The 27606-nt window shown below is 45.1% G+C and overlaps 1 protein-coding gene across 9 annotated transcripts in view; it reads left to right on the forward strand.

The window, feature by feature from the left end:
* LOC140187816 (rap1 GTPase-activating protein 2-like) overlaps positions 1–27606 on the forward strand; it is a 448669-nt gene extending 421063 nt beyond the window's left edge. For 7 of the 9 annotated variants that reach the window (XM_072243593.1, XM_072243591.1, XM_072243592.1 and 4 more), the window contains 7 exons: positions 919–1056; positions 8218–8315; positions 14653–14766; positions 15817–15940; positions 18518–18623; positions 19722–19798; positions 24170–27606. In XM_072243593.1, coding sequence (XP_072099694.1) covers positions 919–1056; positions 8218–8315; positions 14653–14766; positions 15817–15940; positions 18518–18623; positions 19722–19798; positions 24170–24202 — 690 coding nt within the window. In that variant the 3' untranslated portion in view covers positions 24203–27606. The remainder of the gene's footprint in view (positions 1–918; positions 1057–8217; positions 8316–14652; positions 14767–15816; positions 15941–18517; positions 18624–19721; positions 19799–24169) is intronic. The other 2 variants (XM_072243596.1, XM_072243589.1) reach the window with 1 other exon arrangement.

The raw sequence follows: 27606 nt of genomic DNA on the forward strand, positions 1-27606 counted from the left end.
TCACACAGAGAGTGGTGGATGCGTGGAATGCACTGCAGCGAAGGTGGTGGAGGTGGATACAATAGGGTCTTTTAAGAGACTCTTAGATGGAGCTTAGAAAAATAGAGGCCATGCAGCAGGGAAATTCCAGGCAGTTTCTAGAGTAGGTTACATGATCAGCATAACATTATGGGCCAAAGCGCCTGTAATATGCTGTAGATTTTCTATGTTTTTATGTTTCTATGATGAGGTAGGAAGGACTGAGCCATAGTAGAATCAAAATCAAAAAAAAAGATGCATTTCAAGTGTGTTCTCAGTATTATATTTTATATTTGCACAGTTGACTTCTTTTGCATGTTGGTTGTTTGCCAGTCTTTCTTTATGACTAGATTTTCATAAAATTTTATTATATTAATTTTTTCCTGTAAATGCCTGCAAGAAAATTAATCTCAACATAGCGTATAATAACATGTATGTAGTTTGATAATAATTTTAATTTGAACTTTGATTTCCAGGCTGAGAGCCATGATAGGCCAAGGTGCCTGGGGATGGTGGGGGAACAGGACAATGTAGGCTTGGACAGAGGCAGCAGAATTTCCAAAAGTCACCTGTATCCCAAGCTAAAGCACGCAAGCCACTAACTGACATTTCCAGCATCTGCAGATTTTCTCTTGCTTGTGATTGGAAAACGACTAACTGTGCAGCCCATCTTCTAATCAAGATCGGTGTGCTAAGAAATTTTGGGCAATAGTGTGGAGATAGACTGAACCATGAGGAGGCCTCAGATTGATATAAAGGCTGGAGATGCTCAACAGATCAGGCAGCATCCACGGAGAGAGAAGCAGGGGTGGCGTTTAAGCTAAATTACCTCTCAGTGGCTGTCGTGGGACAGGAGTTGCTTGTGTACGACACAAATCCGGTTTTCTCTTTGCATCATAGAGGGTAATTCGTGTCCGGAGCCACTCGATGGAGACGATGGTGACGAGCCACAAGAAGCACCACAGCGGAGGGTTGCCAGGCAGCCAGAGTGGTGGAATCCCACACAGTGTGATGGAGATTATCAAGCACCCTCCCAATGTAAGTACACGTCACTCATTTTGAAAAAACACCCCGGAGTAAATACTTGTCTTCAGTTTTGACTCCCTTCCTGCTGACAGACCCATTCCCAGCAACATTATATGCCTGAATCATTGAATGATGCTCAGAAAGTGAGGCCATTCAATCCATTGAGACTTTCCCAGCCCTTCAAAAGGTTCCCATTGCCCCGCAAATGTTGGAATAGTGTTTTCCCCAGATAGTTTCAGCCTGCTGGGCTTTTCTGCTCACCAGAAGAGAGAAGGTACACTTCAAGGTCCCATGACAAAGGAGCTCGACAGACTGTGAGGTAGTTTTCCCTCTGGGGAATTTCATTAGCTATTAACAATAATCAAATCAATTATTATGAATCAAAACTAGATTGAAAAATGGATATGATTTGTAATTAGATATTCTTAGCAGTGAGGAGGAACAGAGAGATATTGGTGTCCATGACCACGCAGGTGTGGTTAAGAAGGCGTATGTGTGTTGGCCTTCAAAAGTTGGAGTATTGTGTTCAAGAGCCACAAAGGAATGTGGCAGCTCTATATAACTTTGGTTAGACCACACTTGGAGTGTTGTGTTCAGTTGTGGTCACCTCATATAGGAAGGATGTGGAATCTTTAGACCTAGAGTTTGCAGAGGAGATCTACCAGTATGCTGCCTGAATTAGAGGGTATGTTTTTTGAGCTAGGGCTTTTCACTTTGGAGTGAAAGAGGATGAGAGGTGACTTGATGAGTGTGTAAAAAGTGATAAGAGGCATAGACTGAGTGAACAGCTAGAGACTTCTTCCCAGGACAGAAGTGACTAATACAAGGGGGCATAGTTTTAAGTGATTGGAAGGAAGAGTAGGGGGAATGTCAGAGGTAGGTTTCTTGCACAGAGAGTGGTTGGTGCATAGAATGCACTGCCTGGGGTGTGGTAGAGACAGAAATATGTGGGACATTGAAGAGACTCTTAGATAGGTATACGGATGATAGCAACATGTATGAGGGAAAGGTTAGATTAACCTTAGAACAGGTTAAAAGGTTGGCAAAACACCATGGGCTGAAAGGCCTATACTGTGCTGCACTGTTCTTTGTTCTAGATGTGCAGAGAAAGTAATAATAGTGTTATGTGGTTTAGTGGAGGCGATCCCAGCCTCCACATCTGGTATTAGTGAGATCCTGCCCACCAGTGGGGAGTCTTGCACAATGATATAGTGAGACCGTGTCCACAGTATTGTGTGAAGTGATGGTCTCCATATGTGTGAAGGGGTGTACTTGTAATAGGGAGAGTGCAGCAGAAGTTTTCCTGTGATTACGGGAGGAGAGACTGAATTAACTAGGCCTGTGTTCACTAGTATTCAGAAAGGAAGAGGGAGCGGGGAACTCAGTAAAACACACAAACTTCAGACTGGGTGCAGTGAGAGAGAGTGTTTCCCAAGGCTGAAGCATCTTGAACGAAGTGCCACAATCTTAGGATACAGGGTAAACTATTCAGGACTGAGATGAGGAGAGATTTCTCCATGCAGAAGTTATTGAACTTGTGAAATTCTCTATCACAGACCAGGTTATTGAATATACTTGAGGAGGAATTAAGAGAATTTTGAGACACAAAAGGCATCTAAAGATACAGGGGTGAGTGGGAATATGATCATAAGGTAAAGGATCGGCCATGATTGATCACGAGTAACTCCACTGAAAGATTCCAGGGATAAAACAGGGGAAAATGTAGGAGAATGAATTCCTCTGTGAGGTGGCATGGACTCTATGGGCTGAATGGCCTCTTTCACTATCATAAGGAAATATGGTATAAGAGCTTGGGTTGGCCCGTGCCAGCCAACCTCAGCATGATCTAGGCCAGAATGCTGTGCAAAGTGTTATAGTAACACACATCAAAGTTGCTAGTGAACGCAGCAGGCCAGGCAGCATCTCTAGGAAGAGGTACAGTCGACATTTCAGGCCGAGACCCTTCGTCAGGACTAACTGAAGGAAGAGTTAGTAAGAGATTTGAAAGTGGGAGGGGGAGGGGAAGATCCAAAATGATAGGAGAAGACAGGAGGGGCAGAGATGGAGCCAAGAGCTGGACAGGTGATTGGCGAAAGGGATATGAGAGGATCATGGGACAGGAGGCCTAGGGAGAAAGAAAAGGGGGGGGGAACCCAGAGGATGGGCAAGGGGTATAGTCAGAGGGACAGAGGGAGAAAAAGGAGAATGAGAGAAAGAATATGTGTATAAAAATAAATAACGGATGGGGTACGAGGGGGAGGTGGGGCATTAGCGGAAGTTGGAGAAGTCAATGTTCATGCCATCAGGTTGGAGGCTACCCAGACGGAATATAAGGTGTTGTTCCTCCAACCTGAGTGTGGCTTCATCTTTACAGTAGAGGAGGCCGTGGATAGACATGTCAGAATGGGAATGGGATGTGGAATTAAAATGTGTGGCCACTGGGAGATACTGCTTTCTCTGGCAGACAGAGCATAGGTGTTCAGCAAAGTGGTCTCCCAGTCAGCGTCGGGTCTCGCCAATATATAAAAGGCCACATCAGGAGCACCGGCCGCAGTATATCACCCCAGCTGACTCACAGGTGAAGTGTCACCTCACCTGGAAGGACTGTCTGGGGCCCTGAATGGTGGTAAGGGAGGAAGTGTAAGGGCATGTGTAGCACTTGTTCCGCTTACAAGGATAAGTGCCGGGGGGAGATCGGTGGGGACGAATGGACAAGGGAGTCGCGAAGGGAGCGATCCCTGGGGAAAGCAGAGAGAGGGGGAGGGAAAGATGTGCTTAGTGGTGGGATCCCGTTGGAGGTGGCGGAAGTTACGGAGAATAATATGTTGGACCTGGATGCTGGTGGGGTGGTAGGTGAGGACCAGGGGAACCCTATTCCTAGTGGGGTGGTGGGAGGATGGAGTGAGAGCAGATGTGCGTGAAATGGGGGAGATGTGTTTGAGAGCAGAGATGATGGTGGAAGAAGGGAAGCCCCTTTCTTTAAAAAAAAGGAGGACATCTCCCTCGTCCTGGAATGAAAAGCCAAATCCTGAGAGCAGATGCGGCGGAGACAGAGGAATTGCAAGAAGGGGATGGCATTTTTGCAAGAGACGTTGAGAAGAGGAATAGTCCAGATAGCTGTGAGAGTCAGTAGGCTTATAGTAGACATCAGTGGATAAGCTGTCTCCAGAGACAGAGACAGAAAGATCTAGAAAGGGGAGGGAGGTGTCGGAAATGGACCAGGTGAACTTGAGGGCAGGGTGAAAGTTGGAGGCAAAGTTAATAAAGTCAACGAGCTCAGCATGCGCGCAGGAAGCAGTGCCAATGCAGTTGTTGATGTAGCGAAGGAAAAGTGGGAGACAGATACCAGAATAGGTACGGAACATAGATTGTTCCACAAAGCCAACAGAAAGACAGGCATAGCTGGAACCCATACGGGTGCCCATAGCTACACCTTTAGTTTGGAGGAAGTGGGAGGAGCCAAAGGAGAAATTATTAAGAGTAAGGACTAATTCTGCTAGACGGAGCAGAGTGGTGGTAGAGGGGAACTGATTAGGTCTGGAATCCAAAAAGAAGCGGAGAGCTTTGAGACCTTCCTGATGGGGGATGGAAGTATATAGGGACTGGACACCCATGGTGAAAATAAAGCGGTGGGGGCCAGGGAACTTAAAATCATCGAAAAGTTTAAGAGCGTGAGAAGTGTCACGAACATAGGTAGGAAGGGGTTGAACAAGGGGTGGATAAAACAGTATCAAGGTATGCAGAAATGAGTTCAGTGGGGCAGGAGCAAGCTGAGACAATAGGTCTGCCAGGACAGGCAGGTTTGTGGATCTTGGGTAGGAGGTAGAAACGGGAAGTGCGAGGTATGGGAACTATAAGGTTGGTAGCAGTGGATGAGAGATCCCCTGAGCGGATAAAGTCGGTGATGGTGTGGGAGACAATGGCCTGGTGCTCCTTAGTGGGGTCACGATCGAGGGGTAAATAAGAGGAGGCATCCGCGAGTTGTCACTGAGCCTCAGCAAGGTAGAGGTCAGTATGCCAGACTACAACAGCACCCCTCTTATCAGTGGGTTTAATAATAAGGTTAGAATTAGTGCGGAGGGAGTGGAGAGCCGAGCGTTCGGAAGGAGTGAGGTTGGAATGGGAACAAGATACGGTGAAGTCGAGACGGTTGATGTCCCGTCGGCAGTTAGTAATAAAGAGATCCAGAGCGGGGTGTCCATGAAGAAGAGGAGGGTTGAAGACGGGAGAAGGGGTCATCGGTGGGGGTGGAAGAGTCCTTGCCGAAGAAGTAGGCTGGGAGACGGAGACAGCGGAAGAAGAGTTCTGCAAGTGTTATAGTGTACTTTTTCCGTTCTTGATCAATATTTGGTGTTTCATCATGATGGATATCAACGGCTTGGAGGTTGTTCTGTAAGCAGCCACAGGTTGGGTCAAGAATGGATTGACAGTGTTGGCAAACAACCTCTACCGCGCACTAGTCAAACCATGTCCAATGTTGTCCTGTGAACAAAATCACCGGAGAGAATTTTATTCGACAAAATGAGACACAGCACTGCAGGCATCCTATGGAGACCCTTTCCAAGGAGGAGGTCTACTTCACCCAACATGACACAGCGTTTTATGTGCTAAAGATTAAAGGACACTTCCATATTTACAATACATCCACAATGCTTCCTTTGAATTACACACAAACTTCACACCTCCCACTTTGCACCCACACCAGATATCTAAATGCATTTTAATCAGTATTGTCTGGTCTCCCCATTAACTGTGATTCACAGCTTTTAGGAATCTATTGTTCAGAGCTGCATTTTAAAGTTAATCTACAGTTTATATTCATATTTGAAGAATGGTGGCTGAAGTCAGTTACTGAAGTTATTTGCTGTAAGTGCTAACCCCAAAAATGCCCTAACACACAATTACAAGAAGTTCAGGATTAGCTCTTGCTGTAATAATAGTTCTTTTTTTGTACTCCCCATATATCCAGTAGAAATATAGATTAGCATTATTAGTCACATGTACATTGTAACATACAGTGAAATACATTGTCTGCATCAGATCAGATCAGTGAGGATTGGGCTGAGCAGCCCACAAGTGTCTCCATGCTTCCAACGCCAACATAGCATGCCCACAACTTACTAATCCTTACTAACCCATGTGTCTGCGGAATGTGGGAGGAAACCAGAGCACCTGGAGGAAACCTATGTGGTCATGGGGAGAACGTACAAGTCTTCAACAGACAGTGATGGGAGCCAAACGGTGATTGGTGATCACTGGCGCTGTAAAGCGATTGTACTAATGCCATGCTACTGTGCCACCCCAGTCTGCCAATGGCAGGTGCTGCTCGATCCAGTAGGTTGTTTAACCCTTATTGTGTATGATCTGTGGTGAAGAGCTGCAAGAATGTAGCAACTACCTTGACATCTGGGCCACGAAGAAATCTGCTGGAGACACTTGGCAGGTCGAGCAGCATCCGTGGAGGAGGAATGAACAGTAGACATTTTGGGTTGAGACCCTTCACTTGGATTAGAATAGAGGCTGTAGAATTTCTAAGAGTCAGCTGAATCCCAGGGGAGACAGTGGGTGAAGTGTGTGAGTAGTAGGTGATTGGAACTAGGAGGGGAAGGACCTCGAAAATGGGTGATTGGGGGGGTGGGGGCTAAACCAGTGGGGATTGTATTGAAAGTGTTAGATCTGGTGATTTTTGATCTAGAAGTTTCTTTGGAAGTCAAGAATGAGGTATAAAATTTAGTGGTAATGGCCAATTTAGTAAGTGTTACAGCAAAGAAGAACAAACGGGGGGAGAAAAAAAAGACAAAATTGTGGTTGTCTAATACTAAAAACTAGTTCAGACTACAGAGAAAAAGCATATTCCATTGATAAGAGGTAACCTATGAATAGTTACGTTCGGTGGTGTGACACAGGCTGCAGAGAAGCGTTAGAAAGATATCGAATCAGCTATACTACCATTACTGAAAATTCACTGAACTATTACACACATACAGGTGATTATATAAGCATTATGCATAAGCAGAAGTTTTTGAGTTGGTGTATGAAACAAGTGATTTGTTAAAAACTGGTTTGCACCAGGAGACCAGTCAGAGCTGATCTACCTGAGCGTAAATTTGGTATGGCTTTTGCATTCTTAGTTGATGAGACTACCAGTAAAACTACATTTTGATAACAGAATGGTGGCTACAGAAAGACTCAATTCAGTAACAGACAAGGTCCTGACTACAGAGTAAAATGATTGTCCACAGGTCTAACAGTAAATCCAATTTTCTATTATAGAAATGGATGCATGCTATAACATAATTGATGAAATTGTGCACTCTATAACATAATTAACAAAACTCCTGCACTTTGTACATCATCACTGCTGTATTCCATGTCTCTACCTCTAGGCTACGACTGCAGTTCCTGTTAGCACATCCCCATTTACTCGTTACTAGCTGTCACTATTTTTCCCCTACAACAAAGGGAAAGTTAAACAACAAGAAAAATAAAAAATTGTACACACTAACTCATTCCCTAATGGGAAAGTACAAAAATCGGAGGACTGGAGGTGGATTTGAAGGGGAGGCAGTGGGGTATGATAATGCAGGAGGCTGTAATTGGGAAAACTCAGTGTTCATTCCACTGGGTTATATGAGGCATTGTTCCTGTAGTTTGCATTGTGCCACACCCTGGCAGGGGAGAAGGCCGAGAACCAACAGGTCGGTATGGGGATGGTGAAAGGAAGCCGAAACATGACATTTAACCCTAATGCCCACTGCAGATGGAGTGCAAGTGCTGTCATCGGTCTGCGCTGGGCCTTGCCGGTGTGGAGGAGGCCACGTCGTCACTGAGTGCAGTGGTCAAGGTTGGAGGAGGGGCTCCTGAATCCCTGCCTCAACTGGAAGGGCGGTTCAGGTCACTGGATGGTGCTGGGGTGTGAGGAGCAAGTGTTACATCTCCTGCAGTTGCGGGGGGGGGGGGGAGTGCCAGCGTTTGAGGAGGGGTGGGTGGAAAGAGATAAACAGACCAGGGATTCAGGGTGGTCTGTGCGGAAGATGGCATGACTCATGGTGGGATCTCTTTGCAGCTGGTGGATTTCTGGTGAGTTTACTGCAAAGATCCATCATTACAACCTTTCAAAAATCTGCCTTTTCCTCACTCCATCTGTAACAAGTTTCTCGTTTTCCCTGGCAGCAAGTAAAACTCCTGAAGAGTCCAGTGAAAAGGAGGTCAGCCCTCTTCCCCCGATCCCATGGAAGCTCAGATGGTCAGTTGGACAGCAGGCCACGCTGGTGAGTGCAGGCTCAGGAATCTCTTTAGCCCCCCACTCACTTCCTTCCATCTACTGCGCTATACAGTCGGTGGCCACTTGAGTCAGCACACCAGTACACCTGGTCATTAATGCAAATATCTAGTCATCCAATCAGGTGGCAGCAGCTCAATGCATAAGAGCGTGCTGACATGGTCAAGAGGTTCAGTTGTTGTTCAGAAAAAATATCAGAATGGCAGAAGAAGCATGATCTAAGTGACTTTGACTAACCTCCTGGATGATTGTTTGTGCCAAATGGGTTACCGACATTCAGTATATCAGAAACCGCTGATCTGGTATTTTCACGCACACCAGTCCCTAATTTCACGATTTATGCCGGTGATGTTAAACCTGATTCTGGAAAAAAAACTAAAAACATCCAGTGAGTGGCAGTTCTGTGGGTGAAAACGCCTTGTTAACGAGAGAGATTAGAGGAAAATGGCCAGACTGGTTCAAGCTAACAGGAAGGCGACAGTGAATCAAATAACCAAGCATTATAAATTGGTGTGCAGAAGAGCATCTCTGAGCACACAACGTGTTGAACCTTGAAGTGGATGGGCTACAGCAGCAGAAAACCACGAGCGTACACTTAGTGGCCACTTTCTTATAGTGTTGGGCAAAACACGAGGGGTAACGTCACTAATATTCTCGGAAAGGGTGCCATGGGGTTGCTGTGCTCACCTGAGAGAGTAGTTTAGGGCTTCAGTTCAACGTCTCATCAGGTAAGGCACCCTCTCAGTGATGCACGAAACTGCTTTCCGTGCGTGAACTTCCGGAGCAGGATTTGAATCCACAACCTGAGACTTGGAGACAAGAGAATTACCTGCTGAGTGCCAGCAGCGAACTTGCCGTTTCCTCACAAGTGCACTCTCCGTTCCCTGATCGTCACAATGTGATTGATGTTAAATGCACCCCTTGGGTGCCATACTGTGGACAGGTCAAAAACGGTGAATAATGCTCACCAAATGCTGGAGGAGCTCAGCTGTTCAGGCAGCATCTATGGAGGGGAATAAGCATTCATCGCTTTAGGTGTGACATAAGAACAAAGTTCAAAGTACATTTATTATCAAAGCATGTATATAGCACACAACCCTAAGATTTGTCTTCTACAGATAGCCACGAAACAATGAAACTCCATGGATCCATTGCAAAGAAAAGCAGCAACTCCCCCACGCACAAAAAACACCACACAAACAACAACAAAAACATCAACACCCCCCCACACACACACACAAAAAGCACTGTGCTAATGAAAACAAGAACATCACCACACGCACACACACACACACAACACCGCGCAAATCGTAACATGAAAGAACGAGCAAAAACACAGATTATAAAAACACAAAATTAAAAGAGTCTGATCGAACCACAGTCCAAACCACAAATCACAGACGCAGAACCTTGGTTCAATCCTCTGACAGCATCCACCGAGGTAGAGAGAAAACGTAAGAAATAGGTGCAGGAGGACATGTGGCCCGTCACGCCTGCTTCACCATTAAGAACATGGCTGCTCTGGCCGTGGACTCAACTCCACCAACCAGCCCCTTCCACGTAACCCTTCATTCTCCTGCTATATAAAAATCAGTCTAATTGTGTCTTAAAGATACTTAATGAACAAGTCTCTGCTGTTTCCCTGGGAAAAGAATTCCACGGATTCAGTACTCTCTGGGAAAAGCAGTTTCACCTCATCTCCATTCTAAATCTGTTCTTCTGAATCTTGAGGCTGTGTCCCCTAGTTCTAGTCTGATTTACCAGTGAAAATAGTTTTCTGATTCTACCTTGTCTATCCCTTTCATAATTGTATATATTTCTATAAGATACCCTCTCATTCTTCAGAACTCCAGTGAATATAGTCCCATGCAACTCAGTCTCATCATAAGCTAACCACCCCTGTCAACAGAATCAAGGTGGTGAACCTCCTCAGCACTGCTTCCAAAGTGAGTAAATCTATCCTCAAGTTAGGAGACCAGAACTGCATGCAATACAGTTTAGACCCTTTATCAGAATTGAAAAGTAAGGGGACAGAAGCAAAATAAGGAGGAGGAGGAGAGCTGCTCAAGATTTCCAGCATTTGCAGAATCCCTTCTGTCTCAAAAATTGCTGATTTCAGATCCAAGTTAAAACTGTCCACTCCTCTCTCTCTTATGTTCTGCTACATGAAGGATTGCGATGTGTTGTGGACAAACTCCCAATTCCAAGGTCCACAACTTACAGGGTTGCAGTGAACTTTTCGGGAATGGGAGGCCAGTCTTCTAGATCAGGGGTTCCCAACCTTTTTTATGCCGTGGACCCCTACCATTAACCGACAAGTCCATGGACCCTAGATGGGGAACCCCTGTTCTAAATGGTGCTGTGCTCATACCCATGAGGGCAGTAAAGAAGTAGTGTTTTATTTCCACTAGCTCTGAGTATATATCAGTTCTGGATCTAATGGAGATGTGATTTAGGCGAGAAGGGATGAGAGATCTTGTGATAACAACTCCAGCGATTTGCCCGAAAGGAGATGACATCCTGTGAGGTGAACCTGCCAGACGGGTCCATCTGCTGATCCCAATTAAACAGTCAGCTCCAGTAAACAGTTATTTATATTCTGATTGATTAGACATCCAGCCTGATTAAGATTTGTTAAACAGCTCAGTTTGTGTCAACCATCATTTGTTGAAAGCAAATGACAGGTCACGAACATCAGTCACCAGAAATAACCCACACTGTGACTGTGTTTAAAGAGTCCACTCATTGTTAGAGCATTGCAAATTCCGAAGATTGTATCAGACTCTCCAGGAATCAGATCCTACAGAGAGGAAAATAAATCGGGGCATTAAATTAATTTTGGAAATATCTCATTGGAATTATGAGGAGAAAGTTTTTCTTCTTATTGGATAAATACACACAAATTCAGCAGGTCAGGCAGCATCTGTGGAAAGGAATAAAGAGCTGGTGTTTCAGGCCAAGACTTTTCATCAGGACTCTGCCCGAAACATCAGATCTTTATTCCTCTCCATAGATGCTGCCTGACCTGCAGAGTTCCTCCATTCGGCCCACCGTCCGCTCCACCATCTATCATGGCTGATTTATTATCCCTCTTAACCCCTTTCTCTCTGTAACCTTTGACATCCTTACTAATCAAGACCCTGTCAACCTCTGCTTTAATTTTGCCCAATGACTTGGTCTCCTCAGCCATCTATGGCAATGAACTCCACAGATTCACCACCCTCTGGCTAAAGAAATCCCTCCGCATCTTCATTCTAAAGGGACGACCTTGTATTCTGAGGCTGTGCCCGCTGGTCCTAGACTCCCCCACAAATGGAAGCATCCTCTCCATGTCCACTCTATCTAGGAAATTCAATATTCGATAAGTTTCAATGAAATCCCCTTTCATTCTTCTAAACTCCAGCAAGTACAAGCCCAGAGACATTGACAAAGATTGGTTCAACAGCCTATTAAGCATGTTACCTAATGATTCAACTCCTAAGGTCACTTCCTCTTCTATTTATTTTCTTCAGTCAAAGGGAAATTGCACCCTCCCATTTAGATTAATACTTCGATCTACACTTAGTGGCCTCTTTAGTCAGTTCCTCCTGCACCCAATAAAGTGGCCACTGACTATATGTCCATGGTCTTCTGCTGATGTAGCCCAGTCACTTCAAGGTTCAGCATATCCAGTGTGCAGAGATGCTCTCCTGCGCACCACTGGTGTAACGTGTGGTTATCCGAGTTACTCTCATCCTCCCCGACAGCGAGAACCAGACTGGCCAATCTCCTCCAGTATCTCTCCATTGATAAGACAACTTTGCCCACAGAACTGCCACTCACTGGATGTTTTTTTTTGTTTCTCGCACCATTCTTTGTCAACTCCAGAGACTACTGTGTGTGTGTGAGAAAATCCCAAGAGATCAGCAGTTTCTGAGATAGTGAAACCACCCCGTCTGGCACCAACGATCATTCCACGGTCACTTGGATCACACTTCTTCCCCATTCTGATGTTTGGTCTGAACAACAATCGAACCTCTTGACCATGTCTGCATGCTTTTATGCACTGAGTTGCTGCCACGTGATTGGCCGATTAGATATTTGCATTAACGAGCAGCTGTATAGATGTATCTAGTAAAGTGATGAAAGAGTACACTTACTTTCTGGCAGGATCTAGGAGTTTCCTCTGTACTACTTGGAGAATCCAACACAATTCTGTGGGATTTTCAACCCTACTGGACTAAACACTTTTTAAAGGCATCTATCATGCCTGGATTAGGGCTGTGCTTTTGGCAATTTATGTTTGTGATCTTCCATTTGTTTCCAGTAATGGATCATTGCCACTAACTGGTCTGTGTAACAAGTATACCTTAATCAGCCTGGATGTCTAATCATTCTGAATATAAATAACTGATTAGGGCAGCAGACTGTTTAATTGAGATGAGCAGATGGTCCTGCCTGGCAGATTCACCAACTGTTACGTTGGTCCATTTTAAAATTCTCACCCTTATTTACAAATCCCTGGAGTGGCTCCTCTGGCCTTGCAGGCCCTGGTCTTATCTGCACTCTTCTCGTCCTAGCCTCTTGAGCATCCCTGAATTTGACTGGTCCATTGGTGATGGCTGTTCCTTCATCTACTAAAGCCTTAACATCTGGAATTACCTCCCTAAAGCCCTAAGCCTCAACTGCTCTGCCCAGGATCGTAAGGAACTGCAGAAAGTTGTGAATGTAGCCCGATCCAACAGGCAAACCAGCCTTCCCACCATTGACAATCAAAAACATTCCCACTTGAGTCATTCTCTCCTCTCCCCCCTCCCATTGAGAAGAAGATAAAAAGACTTGAGAAGTCACACCACCAGGATCAAAGACAGCTTCTAACCTGCTGCTAAGAGGTATTGAATGGACCCTTGTACAACAAAGATGACCCTCTTGATTCCTCACTCTACCTTGTCATGACCCTTGCATCTTATTTGTATTGCATTGCATTTTCTTTGTAGCTGCAGCACTTTATCATGCATTCTGCTTTTGCTTTTCTTTTGTACGACCTCACTGCCCTGATATGACAAAATGCTCTGTCTGAAATGGCATTGCAAAACAAATTTTTTCACTGTACCCAAGTATGTCTTGACAATGATAAACCAATTTGCCAAGTGTTGCTCCAAAATCCCTTCCCACATCAGGCTCCTGTGGTGGAGGCCTTTGGACAAAGAGGCATAGAAAAGTACAGCACAGAAACAGGTCCTTCGGCCTATCTGTTATATACAGAACCATTTAAACTTCCATCGACATATAGAGTCATAGAAAAGTAAAGCAACAGCACATGTTAGTGACCTCAGAATCCCTCATATACTATTTTGTGGCAGGACCAGCCACAGCAGAGGCGCGATCCACTGTCTGGACAATATAAATGCCAGCCCAGATAGACAGGGTGTTGGGACCGAAGGTGAGAGTCGGCCCGGTTTTGTTCAGTCTCCTGTGATGTTCTCTTCTCTCTCCACGTTGCTGAGGCTGTGAGACTGCCTTGGCTACCGTGCTTTGTGCCTGCGAGCTTTGCATTGATTTGCCCCGCTAACATGATGAACTGAGACCAAAGCTTGGGCCAACTCTGGGCTGCTCAGCGGATTCAGATCCAAGGACTCAATCTGGTTCAGAATGCTGTTGCTCGCTTCTATATTTTGCATATTTTCCATGTTTTTTTCCCTCATTCTCTGCACATTGTGTGTTGGTCTTTATTCTTTTTATTTGGGTTTTTCGGGTTTCTTGCTTTTGTGGCTGTCCATAAGCAGACAAATCTCAAGGTTGTATAGTTTATGCATTCTTTGGTAATAAATACACTTTGAATCCTGAATTCATAGTTAGAAGTTTTAGAGACTGCCTCTGTGAGTTTACAATGAACCAATTGTACTTGAGTCAAACTGGGTTTATATAAAAAAAGACAACTGCCAGAAATCTAAAAATAAAAATAAATGGGGAAAATACTGGAATATCTTGATAATATTGGCTGCTTCCCAGGGCAGCAGGAAATGTAGATGGAGTCAATGGAGTGGAGGCTGGTTAGCATGATGGACTGGGTCAGGTTTCATCTATGGGATCTGCTTTTCTTTCAGATTCCATTTGCTCTTACCTTCTTAGCACATCCTTCCAGAGGCTGGTTGCTGGCCAAAGCCGAAGAAGTGCTCACAGTGATCGGGTGACAGTGAAATGTTTATGCCTCGAGGTAGAAACAGGGCCAAACCCCGGGAGCCCTTGCAGTTTCCCACAGCTTTAGGCCTTGGCTTCAATGAATGGGAGATCACCCCGTTCTCTTTCGGGGTTACTGACTTTGCTTTTTAACTCTTCTGTGGCAGTGAAAGTCTGTCAAGTTTGTCGAAGGCTCCAGAGAGTGGCCAGGTCTCGCCAGACATCAAATGGGAAACGTCCTCCAACCCCAGCTCACCTGAAATGGGCCCCAACAAAGACAGGTATGTTCACAGATGACTGTCATGCCTCATGTCTCTCTCTTTATTCTTAGTAAGACATTCTACCCTGTCTTTCTTTCTTTATTTTTTATTTATTCAATTACGGGATGTGGGCGTCACCAGCTAAGCCACCATTTATTGCCCATCCCTAGTTGCGCTTGGGAAGGTGGTGATGAGCTGCCTTCTTGAACCGCTGCAGTCTGCGAGGTGTAGGTACACCCACAGTACTGTTAGGGAGGGAATAACATGATTTTGACCCAGCGACAATGAAGGATCGGCGATGTGTTTCCAAGTCAGGATGGTGAGTGACTTGGAGGGGGATTTCCAAGTATGTGGTGTTCCCAGGCCTCTGCTGTTCTCGTCCTTCTAGATGGTAGTGGTCGAGAGTCTGGAAGGTGCTGCCGTGGGAACTTTGGTGTGTTGTTGCAGTGCAACTTACTGGCATATGTTGTAACGGTGTGTGGCCTAGAGTTTGCTCATGACATGTTTCCACTAAGCTGCTTTCAATCACTATCTTCCCCAACCATCAGAACCTTGAACCTTCAATCTGTGTTGGTTATTTATCACTTGTTGCCCTAGAGAAGGAAGTGATGTGCTGTGTTTTCAAATCACTGCTCTTCTTCTGGAGAAGGACCCCCTCAAGGTCCTAAGTGAGGACTCCAGAGCCCAGTGACGACGAAGGACTGTATATCAGTTCTACTGTGTGAGGGGGCAGTGTGGATGGTAGTGCCCCCGAGCAATCTGATTCATTCTAGATGATGTTGAGCCTGAGGGTTGTTGACCATCCAGTAGACATCACTCATGTTGTGCCTCCTGGGCAGTTGGCAGAGAGCTACAGGATAATTCACAGTACCTGTTCAAGTTGCACTGTATTAATGTAGCTTAGTCCCTCTTGTTTCCTTTCTTTCTCTCTTTTCCATCCCTCCTCACTCCTTCCCACTCTCAGGTTTAACCCTTGAACTCCCCTTGTGGTGATCCGCCACTCCCCCGTGCAGAGTTTGGTTCTCGCGCATCTCCCCCTGCTCTCTCACACCATGTCATCTCCTCCTTTAGCAGGGCCTTCATCAAACTCAGGGAGAACGGCAAGGGCAACATCTCCCGCTCGTCCTCCAGTACAAGCAGCTTCAGCAGCACGGCGGGCGAGAGTGAAACGATAGAGGAATACGAGGCCAACATGGTGAGTACCTCCAGCCTCAGCCACGGGTGCGGGGGACCTTTACCATGGCCACACTCAACTGCAAAGCACTGGGGCCAGAGAGCTTGGTCAAATTATTAGGAACTCACTCACCCCTACAAGTACCGGCTGGATTCGGTAGAAGGACTGATGGAGATATTGTTGGTTCATGCCAATGTTCTCAGTGCTCCTGCAGCATAGATACACTTCTAAAATGAACAGAACACCAAGGATCAACTTTATTGGTGGCATTTGCATTTACATGTATCAGGAATTTGCTGTGAGGTGTTGGTCAGGGTGTGACACACAGCAAAAACAACGTTAAGCAATTATAAAGATTATATAAAAATTAAGAATTGTATATAAATTAAAATTTTAAAAAGCTACTGCAGTTAAGAATTAAAGAGCGAATATAGAATAATATGTGCTTAAATAAATAAATACCAGCGTGTACGTATACAAAGGGATTTTTATAATGCTGGAGGTACAGGAGCCTGAAGGCACACTCAATGTGCTGCTGTATAACAACAAATGTCATGACATGTGCCAGTGATATTAAACCTGATTCTGATTTAAAGTGTCTAAAGTGCAGAGCAGTGAAGATGTTAATAGAAAGAGGGGTGTGGGCGGGGGCTAGCTAGAACAGTTGATCAGATTTACTGTCTGGGGGAAGAAACATTTAAGAAGGTTTGACTTTTTAAATAGCCCTATGACATTTTCGAGAAGGGAGCTTATGGAAAAGGCAGTTTGCAGAGTGGATAGTTCTGCAATGGTTCTTTGTCCTGGACACAAACAAGCCCTGCGTTGGTGGTAAACTCCAGCCAATGACCTTTTAATGCTTACTACTGTCATATTTAAGATCTGATGCTTTGACATCCAATAATTCAGAAATCCTGGCTTGGCCTGTGGGTCACTCACTGCCCCGAGTATGAGCTGGGAATCTGCAGTGTATCTGGGGCCAGGGTCCAGTCTGTGAGTCGGGGTTGGGAGCACAAGAGGAAGGCAACATACATTCGTGTATATTCCTCGCTCCATTTAAGCTCGTTGGATTCACTGGAAAATTGATTATACTACTACTTAAAAGCGTGAAGGGGTATTAGTAGGGGTAGCATCCCCCAGTCCACTAGACGTACATCAAAGTCCTGAGGTAACAATAAACATTATGATCTTGCCAGCAGTGTCAAATCAAAGTATTGTACAATCCCAGGGTAGAACAGTACTGCACAGGAACAGGTCCTTAAACTCATGATGTCTGTGCCAAACCTTTTTAATTCTTGTTTTAATTGCGACACAGCATGGAGCAGGCCGTCCCGTCCCTTGAGCCGTGCCACCCAGCAGTCCCCCGTCTTAATTCTAGTCTAATCATGAGACAACTCACAACGACCCAGTTGACCTACCAACCAGTACACATTTGGACTGAGGGAGGAAGCCCACATGGTCACAAGGAGAACGTACCAACTCCTTACAGCCAGCAGCAGGAATTGAACCCCAGGTCGCCTGTACTGTGAAGCATTGTTCTGACCTCCACCCTACAGTGCCACCCTAACCTGAAGCCAAATTAAATTAAATGTACATGATCCATACCTCTCCATTCTTGGCACATTCACATTGCTTTCTAAAGGTCCCTTAAATGTCACTCTGGAATCTGCTTCCACCATCACCCCCGGCAGTCTCTTTGAGGCACCTACCGCTCTTTATGAAGAAGAAAACTCCTCCGCACATTTCTCTTAAACCCCCCCGCACCCTTTCTCACCATAAATGTGCACCCTCTAGGTGGAGATCATAGTTGGTAAACTGGTTTTTTGTTGTCATGTGTACCAAAGCATACCTTCCATACAGATCATTTCATAACATCAGTACATCAGGTAGTATTCGGTAAATGCAATAACAGAATGCAGAATCTAGTGTTCCAGTTAAGGGAACGTGCACTGCAGGTACACAATAAAGTGCAAGGCAATGAGGAGCTAAATCGTGAGGCCAGGAGTCCATCTTGTGCAAGGTGTCCATTCAATAGACTTGTGAAAGCAGGATGGAAGCTGTCCTTGCTTCAGGCTTTTTTATCTTCTTTGATGATACAGATTCTCCTATGGTCCACTCTCCTCTCCTATCAAATTCCTCCCTCTCCAGCCCTTTACCTTTCCCACCCACCTGGCTTCACCTCTCACCTTCCAGCTATCCTCCTTCCACACCCCCCCCCCCAACCTTCTTATTCTGGTGACTTCCCCATTGGGAATGGGTGGGGCTGATGCAGAGAGCAGAGAAAATGACAGGGTGGGAATGGTCTTTGTTTATGTAGCTGATTTACTAAGGGAAGTGAGGAGTGTCGATAGAGTTCATGGAGGGGAGGTTGGTTTTTGTGATGCGATGACCTGTGTCCACAACTCTTTACAAACCCTCTAATCCAGGCCGCATCCTGGTAAACCTCCTCTGTACCCTTTCCAAAGCCTCCACATCCTTCCTACTAATAGGAGACCAGAACTGCATACAGTACTCCAAGCGCAGCCTAACCAAAGTTTTATGTAGCTGTGACATGAATATGTTTTTGTTGCCCAAGTCCTAACAGATCCCCTGTCCTTGCAGGGCAGCCAGCTATCGATGGCATCTCCTTTCCGACAGGACGTCTTTGTCTATGGCAGTGAAATCCCGGGTGGTTCGAGCCACGTCAGCTCGTGCAAGAGCCCCACAGGTCAGTACCCTAATCCCGCACACTTTCGGACACCATTGACACCATGGCCGAACATCGTCCAGCACGTGGGGTGGGGTAAACAGAAGGCCAAATGTAAAGATGTCCCTTTTTTTACACAGCAAGTTGTGAAGAGCTGGAAGACGCCGCCTAATTCTGCTCCTAAGACATAAGAGCAAACGTTCTTCATGGAGGAGCTGGAGGAACAAATTCACCAGTGAATGGAAACCTTAATGAAAGAAAGTTTTCTGGAAATGGCCAAAGGACTAATCAAGTGTCTCCTCTAATGAGGAGCGTTTGATGTCTCTGGGCCTGCACTCACTGGAGTTTAGCAGAATGAGGTTGAATCTCATTGAAACCTCTTGAATATTGAAAGGCATAGATAGAGCGGAAGTGGGGAGGATGTTTCCTATCGTGGGCGAGTTTAGGACCAAAGGCCTCAGAATAGAAGGACATCACTTTAGGACAGAGATGCAGAGAAATTTCTTCAGCCAGAGAGTGGTAAATCTGCGGAATTCGTTGCCACAGATGGCTGTGGAGTCATTGGATATATTTAAGGTGGAGGTTGATAGGTTCTTGATTAGTAAGGGTGTCCAAGATTATGGGAGAAGGCAGGAGAATGGGGTTGAGAGGGATAATAAATCAGCCATGATGGAATGACAAAGCAGACTCAATGGGCTGAATGGCCTAATTCTGCTCCTATGTCTTAGGGTCGATGGTCGACCTGATGAAGGGTCTTGGCCTGAAACTTCAGCTGTTAATTCCGCTCCATAGAGGCTGCCTGACCTGCTGAGTTCCTCCAGCACTTTGTGTGCTGTTCTGTATTTCCGGTATCTGCAGAATCCCTTTACTGAAAACATGGGCTATTCTGTCCTGGGTGCTCTTAGGAATTGTTGGCGCTAACTTATCCAAAGAAATAGAAATATTTCTGACTGCTGCCTTGTAGATGCTGGAAAGGCCCTGGAGGATAAAGAGGAGGATCATCACAAAAGACCCTCCCCCACCCCCCCAAACTCACTCTTGTGGTCACAAAGTAACCATCACATTACTGAACAGTGGACTATCTATATTTTATTTGACTTCCTTTTCTTTCCTTTGCAGACGCAATGAAGTGTAAAACCTCTCCAAGAACTACTTTGAAATTCAGATTTGAGAAACTTCACCACAGCTCAAACCCAGTGAGTATGGCACACTTCCCTCTAGCTTGCTTGGTCTAGATTGAGTCCATTTGAACAGTAACTTGGTGAAGTTGTGGTGACAATTTCTCCTTTAGCTCTGTAATGCCATCTCACTGACACAACATCAGAGACCCCGAGTAATTTAATTCTCTTATCATTACGGGTTGACGAGAATCGTCAGAGAATGGATGAGAGCAGAGAAAAGGAGAAGGTCTGGGATTTTTCTAGCATAGAGCTAATGGGCCAATTGACCTTGTCCTGTATCTCTCTGTGCTGACCGCTTATGCCAATAGGAAACTCATCCATTTTGCTCTCAGGTTGAAAAACACATTAGTAAAACATACAACACCTGTGTGCAGGTGGCCATGGTATCATCATCCATACCTACTAAAGAAGTGCTGCAGTGCTAGACGTGTTGCTTTAAAAAGAAGCCCTGGTTCCCACTAATGTGGATGAAAATGTTTCTTGATCCCATTTGGAAGCAGATCAGGAATTATCTTGTGGAGAAGATGACGGGAAGCATGCATTGAGTGGACAGCCAAAGTCTTTTTCCCAGGGCAGAAACGGCTCTTATGTGGGGACGTAATTTTAAGTTAACACACACACAAAATGCTGGAAGAACCCAGCAGGTCAGGCAACATCTACAGTATGCTGCCTGACTGGCTGAATTCCTCCAGCATATTTTGTGTGTGTTTCCAACATCTGCAGTCGTTATTATGTTTATAACCTTAAGGTGATTGGAGGAAAGTGTAGTGGGTTGTCTATATTGGGCATGTACTCACTGGAATTTAGAAGAATGCGTAGGGATCTTATTGAAACCTACCGAATGTTGAAAGGACTAGATAGGGTGGATGTGGAGAGGATGTTTCCTATGGGGGGCACAGCCTCAGAATTGAGGGGCATCCTTTTAGATCAGAGGTAAGGAGAATTTTTTTTTTAGCCAGAGAGTAGTGAATCTGAAGAATGCTCTGCCACAGACTGTGGTGGAGGCCAAGTCTTTGGGTATATTTAAGGCAGAAGTAGATCATTTCCTGATCAGTCAGGGCATCAGATATGGCAAGATGGCAGGTGTATGGGGTAGAGTGGGATCCAGAATCAGCCATGATAGAGTGGCAGAGAAGACTTGATGGACTGAATGGCCTAATTTTGCTCCTATATCTTATGGTCTTATGTCAGAGGTAAGTTTTTTTTCTCCCCACAGAGAGTGGTGGATGCTTGGAACGCCCTGCCAGGGGTGGTGTTAGAAGTAGATACATTAAGGGCATTTAATAGATTTTAGATAGGTACATGGATGATAGAAAAATGGCGGGTTATGTAGGAGAGAAGAATTAGATTAATCTTGGAGTAGTTTAAAAAGTTGGTCCAACATCATGGGTTCTATATTCTACTTTTACACTTCTGCTCCACCGAGGCATTTTTTTAAAGGTGATTTCTGTATCACCGTGATTATACTGGCACTCTGCAAACAGGCTTGCATTTATATAACCATATATAACCATATAACAATTACAGCAAAGAAACAGGCCACCTCGGCCCTTCTAGTCCGTGCCGAACTCTTACTCTCAACTAGTCCCACCGACCTGCACTCAGCCCATAACCCTCCATTCCTTTCCTGTCCATATATCTATCCAATTTAACTTTAAACGACAACATAGAACCTACCTCAACTACTTCTGCTGGAAGCTCATTCCACACAGCTACCACTCTGAGTAAAGTAGTTCCCCCTCATGTTACCCCTAAACTTTTGTCCTCTAATTCTCAACCCATGTCCTCTTGTTTGAATCTTCCCCACTCTCAATGGAAAAAGTCTAACCACGTCAACTCTATCAATCTCCCTCATAATTTTAAGCACCTCTATCAAGTATCCCCTCAACCTTCTATGCTCCAAAGAATAAAGACCTAACTTGTTCAACCTTTCTCTGTAAATTAGGAGGTGAAACCCAGGCAACATTTTAGTAAACCTCCTCTGTACTCTCTCAATTTTATTGACATCTTTCCTATAATTCGGTGACCAGAACTGTACACAATACTCCAGATTTGGCCTTACCAATGCATTATACAAATTCAACATTACTTCCCAACTCCTGTATAGCACCTTTCACCATGCTGGGATAAATGTGTTTTCAGCTAATGAAGGTGTAGTCACTGTTACGTTGGAAACAGAGAAATGAATTTGCACAAGGCAAGCTCTCACAGACAGTAATGTGATATCTGTTTAAGTAATGTTGAGTAAGGCTTAATATCAATCAAAAAATGGATTATACTGTAATCACAAACAAGAGAAAATATGAAGAGGCTGGAAATCCAAAATGCTGGAAGAACTCAGCAGGCCAGGCAGCATCTATGGTAAAGAGTAAACAGTCGACGTTTCGGGCCGAGACCCTTTGGCAGGACACAAGGGTTGAAGGGCCTCAGCCCAAAACATTGACTGTACTCTTTCCCATAGATGCTGCCTGGCCTGCTGAGTTCCTCCAGCATTTTGTGTGAATCCCTGCCCTCCTTCCAAAACAGGGTTAAGAAAAGTTTTGCAACGTTAAAAGCAACACCTCTAGTGAGACTATAAGACATAGGAGCAGAGTTAGGCCACTCGGCCCATCAAATCTGATTGTGGTTGATTGATTTTTTCCCCCTCAGGTGGTGGGCTGGGGGGGGCGGGGGAGGGCTGACTAGAATGGATGATCAGATTAACTTCCTGGGGGAAGAAACTTTTTAAAAATGGTGCAAAGTATTTGTTTTGATAGCCCTCTAGCACTTTTTAGAAGGGAGGTTTAGGGGAAGGGACTTCCGCAATGATTACTTCTTGCTTTGTCCTAGACACGTACAAGTCCTGCAGTGCTGGTAAACTGCAGCCACTGACCTTTACTGCTGACCTGAGAGTTTCTTGCAACAACCCAGTCACCGTGGTCCTGTTAAATCATCTACCATACCCTGCCACCCTTAGCATTCTTACCATTCTCCTTTGAACATCTCACTATGACTCATTTGCCTGTGCTGTCTCATCAAGGTACCTTACCTCTTGGGTTTTCTGCCTTGCATTAGGTATGTCCTTCCGACCCTTTGAGCCACGCCATCCAGCAACCCCCGATTTAACGCTAGCCTAACCACAGGGCAATTTACAATGTCCAATCAACCTACCAACTGGTACGTCCTTGGACTGGCGGGGTGGGGGGAACTGGAGTACCGGGGGAAACCCACGCGAGGACATACAAACTTATCTCAGGCAGTGGCAGGAATTGAACCCAGGTCGCCCTGTACCGTAAAGCGCTACCATGCCGCCCTGCTCAAGGATCAACTTCATCCATTAACTTCCTTCAAAGGCTTCGACAAGGACTTTTGAAAGCGGGACTCTGGTTTATGGTTGGGAGTATGCTAGCAATTCTGCGGCTGAAATATACAGGATGGGGAGGCTCCAACTCAGTTCCTGAACTAGATGGTGTCTGTCGCAGCCTCAGTGCCCAGTTGGCCATCTGGAGATGGGCTGGGAGTAGGAGTGAGGACCGGGTTGGTGCTGGTGAGGTGGCAGACGGCCAGTAGAAAGGTGCTAGTCTGTACGAGAAATCCCGGGATCATGAAGTGAGGCTGGGTACTCAGTCTGATATTCATTAAGCTGACGGCCTGGAGTTGACTGTCTGGAAGCAGATGTAGATAAGGTACACATGGAAAGTTGCCTAAACACGCCTGCCAGATGAGATATTATATTGCTAGCATAAACGAAAGATGGGAGAGGATTGCAGAGTGTCAATATTTGATATGTAATGTGGTATCTCTAAAACAAAATGACAGGTTATTACCTGCTAACAGGGACCCTGAACAAATCTGGGGCTGGAAGCCTCCATTTTGTTAGGACTATGGGTTGCACAAGGTCTAATTCCTCAGGAGAACAGAGAGTCTCAGCTGTTTAAAGTGAATAATTCCGAGCTTTCATCATAATAGCAGACAAAACAGTTCCCTACAAACTCTGAGCTTTGCAAGACCTCATTTCTAACATCTGCTTCCAAGAGGACACGCCCAAGACGTGTATTTTGGTTAAATTAATTGTTAAACTATAAATAAAAATTAAATGTAATTAATTTTATTATAATTTTAATAAAACTAAATCCAACAGGAAATTAGATAATTTGTCAAAAATGTGCAATAGTTTAGTAAGATGCAGAGAACGCTAGAGGAACTCAGCAGACCTGGTGGCATCTATGGAGCGAAATAAGCAATCAGTGTTTCTGGCCGAGGCTGTTCATTGGCCCAAAATGTCGATCGTTCCCTTCATAGATGCTATTGTTTGTGTTGTTCAAGATTTCCAGCATGTCTTATGCCTCTAATATTTCAGTCAGTGGTGTTTTAGAACTGATTCAACCTCTTTCTTTCCTGCAACAGCTGCTGGGAGCTTGTCCTTCGCCACAAATGTAGCTGCAGCTGGCTGGGACACGGCCTCCGCACCTCGAGCTGCTCCCACCCTTCCTGAATCTGAAGCGCCCCATTCTCCACCCGAGGAAGAAGGAGATGGGCTGGAGGTCCTGATGCCCCGGCTGCCTTCACAGGGGTTCAGTTTGCGTGCTCCACCTTCCGAGCAAAAACCATTTCAAGCTCTCTTTGGAGGCATGTTACTTTAACAATATAAACACTTTGCAAGTCACGTCAGTGAATGGTAACATTGAATATGGTTTGGGTAGACCTCAGGGTTTCCTATCCTCGCTGGCTTTCTTGGGCTGTAACCTTCTGGAATTAACCTTTCTTTGGGTACTGGAATGGTGTGGATTTTCATTGGAGGATGACAGATGCAGGCATCTCAGACCCTACAATGGGAAAGACCTGGGAGAGGTTTTGAAGGGACAACCAAACGTCTTGAATAGCCAGTGGTTTCTCTGAGGAACCTGGGGTAAAGTGACCGCCTCTCTACCAAGAGCACGAGGCGGAATCCTCAGGGCTGTTACTATAGAAATATCAGGAGGTTGCCCGTTTTCCCCCCCTCGTCCCCTCCGACATTCCCGAAGTGGGGGTGCAGCCGTTCCTGAATCCCTGTTGATGTAGCTTCACACAGTACTTGTAGCAAAGCCTAAACTTTGTGTTGTAACCTGTTACCTGCCACGTATACACTGCCAATTAACAGAGAGCATCAGTGTGCCCTGCGTCATTTGTTGTCCATGTGCCTGAGATTACATTTAAATGTGTTAGTTGTGCAGAAAAAAAGAACCTACCTTTTTTTTTGTCTTGGATGAATCTTACTCCTGTCCAGATTCCAGTAAAAGCACGAAATGGTCAACAGGAGTCAGCTTAAACATTTTGAGTAAGGAGAAGACTTGATGAGATTTCCTTGTTATTGCTTTTTCCTCTCATTCAATTTTCTTCCTGGTCAGTTGAGGCCTTTGGGTTAGAAAATTTTGGAGCCTCGTCTCAGGTAACCCACGGTAACACTGGTGGTAATGCTGCCTTGATATTTAACTATGATCAGAATTTTAAATTTCTGGTTATTAGTTAGTACTCAGATTTGTTTTTAATTTTCTCACCACATTCTTCTTTAGCTCTTTTTCTTCCTCTCCCACAAATCCCCAGCAGTAGTACTACACCTGACTCTGTTGTTGTTTCACTATTGTTCTGCTATTCCTCCTCCCTTTGTTTCTATTGTTCCTCCTTCATTTCATTGTGACTTCCTCTTTGCTACCAAATCTCTGTCTTTCTCTCCTTCTTGTCCCCCTCCTTCCACCTCCCTCCCTCCCCTCACCTATTTTTTCTCACAAATGTTTAAAATTTAAATTTCTCTCTCACAAATGCATCTCAAATGTACCTGGGTAGACGTTTTCAAATTTGTCACAAAAAGTGATTCACATCACATTAAAGAAAAAGGCAAGACAAAGATTTGGTGCCATCTTTGAAAGTAAAGCACAGTTTTCTGAGCAGTCTAAGATATGATTTGGCCTTTCCTCAATTCGATTTTGACACCACATCCATCATTACATTATTTTGCCCGCATGTGCAGACTGTCAACGAATTGACTACATGTTCTTGGAGGCAACAGATTTTGGAGCCTTCGTGATCCTGCACACTGTCTAATCACAGATTTAATTAAAAGATTTACTGTGTAGTATCATGTTAGGGCCGCAATATAAAGCAAGTCTTCTGCATTCTCCTGTTTTCCCTGTGACATTGCCAGTGCATTGTTCCCTGCAACATCACCACGTTCTGTGTTCTCTATGACATCACTACCCTTTGTGTTCTCTGTGACATCACAATGAATCCTGAGAGTGTGGCGAAAAGGTGCAGAACATTGAACACGTTCTGCGCAACTGCCCACTCTCACCTGATCTAGCTGACACTGACCTGCTCAGCATCAACCAAACAACACTAGAGTGGCTGGCTGTCTGGTGTGACGAGCTACAATGATGATCAGTGTCTGTGCTCCCTGTGACATAACCATTGTCTTTTGAAGTCATCATGGCTGTATTCCCTGTGAAGTCACTGGTATCCTTTCACATTTGATCACAAAAAACTTTTTCACACGGCAAGTTGTCATTGACTGGAATTCACTGTGTGATGCTGACAAAATTGAAAATGAAATAGGTAAATTCTTGAGGGTAAAAGGTTGCAGGGATAAGAGCTCCAGCAGAGAGCTGGCGCACCCTAGATGGGCCAAGTGTTCTCCTTCCTTGCTGTAATAACCCTAAAACCTCCTGTTCTGTGAGAAGTTCACCTTTCCCTTTTGTGGTGGATCTCCGTGTTTCTGTTCCTGATTTCTCCCCTCCTGGAGCCGTAAGATTTCAGGTGGTATCTGGTAAGAGTCAGAATCCTGCCTGCCTCTCGCCCAAACCTTGCTGCGGGCAAATCCAAAAGAAGAATAACACCAGGCCACACCTAACCTCCTCATGTCACTGTGATCAGGTCCAGCCGAGCTAATGGATGAAGAGTGAACCTGTGAAACTAAAGCAAAATCACTTGCAAATGTTTCTTGTGCTTAACTTTGACCTTGATCTGGACAGATACCACCTGCTGATCCTGTCACCTCCATTATCTCTGAATCTCCCTATCAACAATGAAACCGGTTGTAGAGGGTGTTTGCTTGAAATCTCCACCCCAGTACTGAGTTCAAAATAAATCTGTTGTCTGCAATTCCATTGTTTTCAGTTAGGATCACTGTCCAAAGCTCATAAAGTTGTACTTCTTGAAGTAGTTAAAAGCAGAGAATTGGTGGGGAGTAGCTGTTCTTCAGTTAATTTCTATTCCAGTGTTTTACCTGGGACCATTAGTTTGAGGCCATCTTTGCCACACTAGAATCATCTTCCTCCTTGATCAGGTGACCCTTCCCATTGGTGCTGGAGAACGGTGAAGACCACGCAGGTTTTCTGCTCTGGGAGGCCAAGTCCTCCCATCCTCCCTCCTCACAAACTGAGATAGGTTTCAGGTCAAACCAGGAAGGCCTATATAGCCACGTAAACTGTGGGCGATGCTGGGAGTGTGTGGACCTCATACAGAAACGATGATTTATTGTATACGCACACACCCCTCCACGTTACAGTTTACACCTTAAGCCTTGTCAAAGCCTGTGCAGTTGTATGAGTATTCGTTGTGCTTTATGTTTTGCCAAGCAGCTTGGGTTGTTTGCCAAGTACAAAGTGTGATGTAAAAAAAATGTGACCGTTGCTTCTCATGATGTGAGACCTTTTACCATGAAGTAATTCCAGGATGTCCATTGTAATGATTTATTGTAGTTTTTGTTCTCATTCTTGTATGCATGCACGCACACACACACACACACACACACACACACACACACACACACACACACACACACACACGCACACACACACACGCGCACACAC

The sequence above is a fragment of the Mobula birostris genome, chromosome 25, assembly GCF_030028105.1.
Source record: "Mobula birostris isolate sMobBir1 chromosome 25, sMobBir1.hap1, whole genome shotgun sequence".
In the NCBI taxonomy this organism is placed as follows: Eukaryota; Metazoa; Chordata; class Chondrichthyes; order Myliobatiformes; family Myliobatidae; genus Mobula; species Mobula birostris.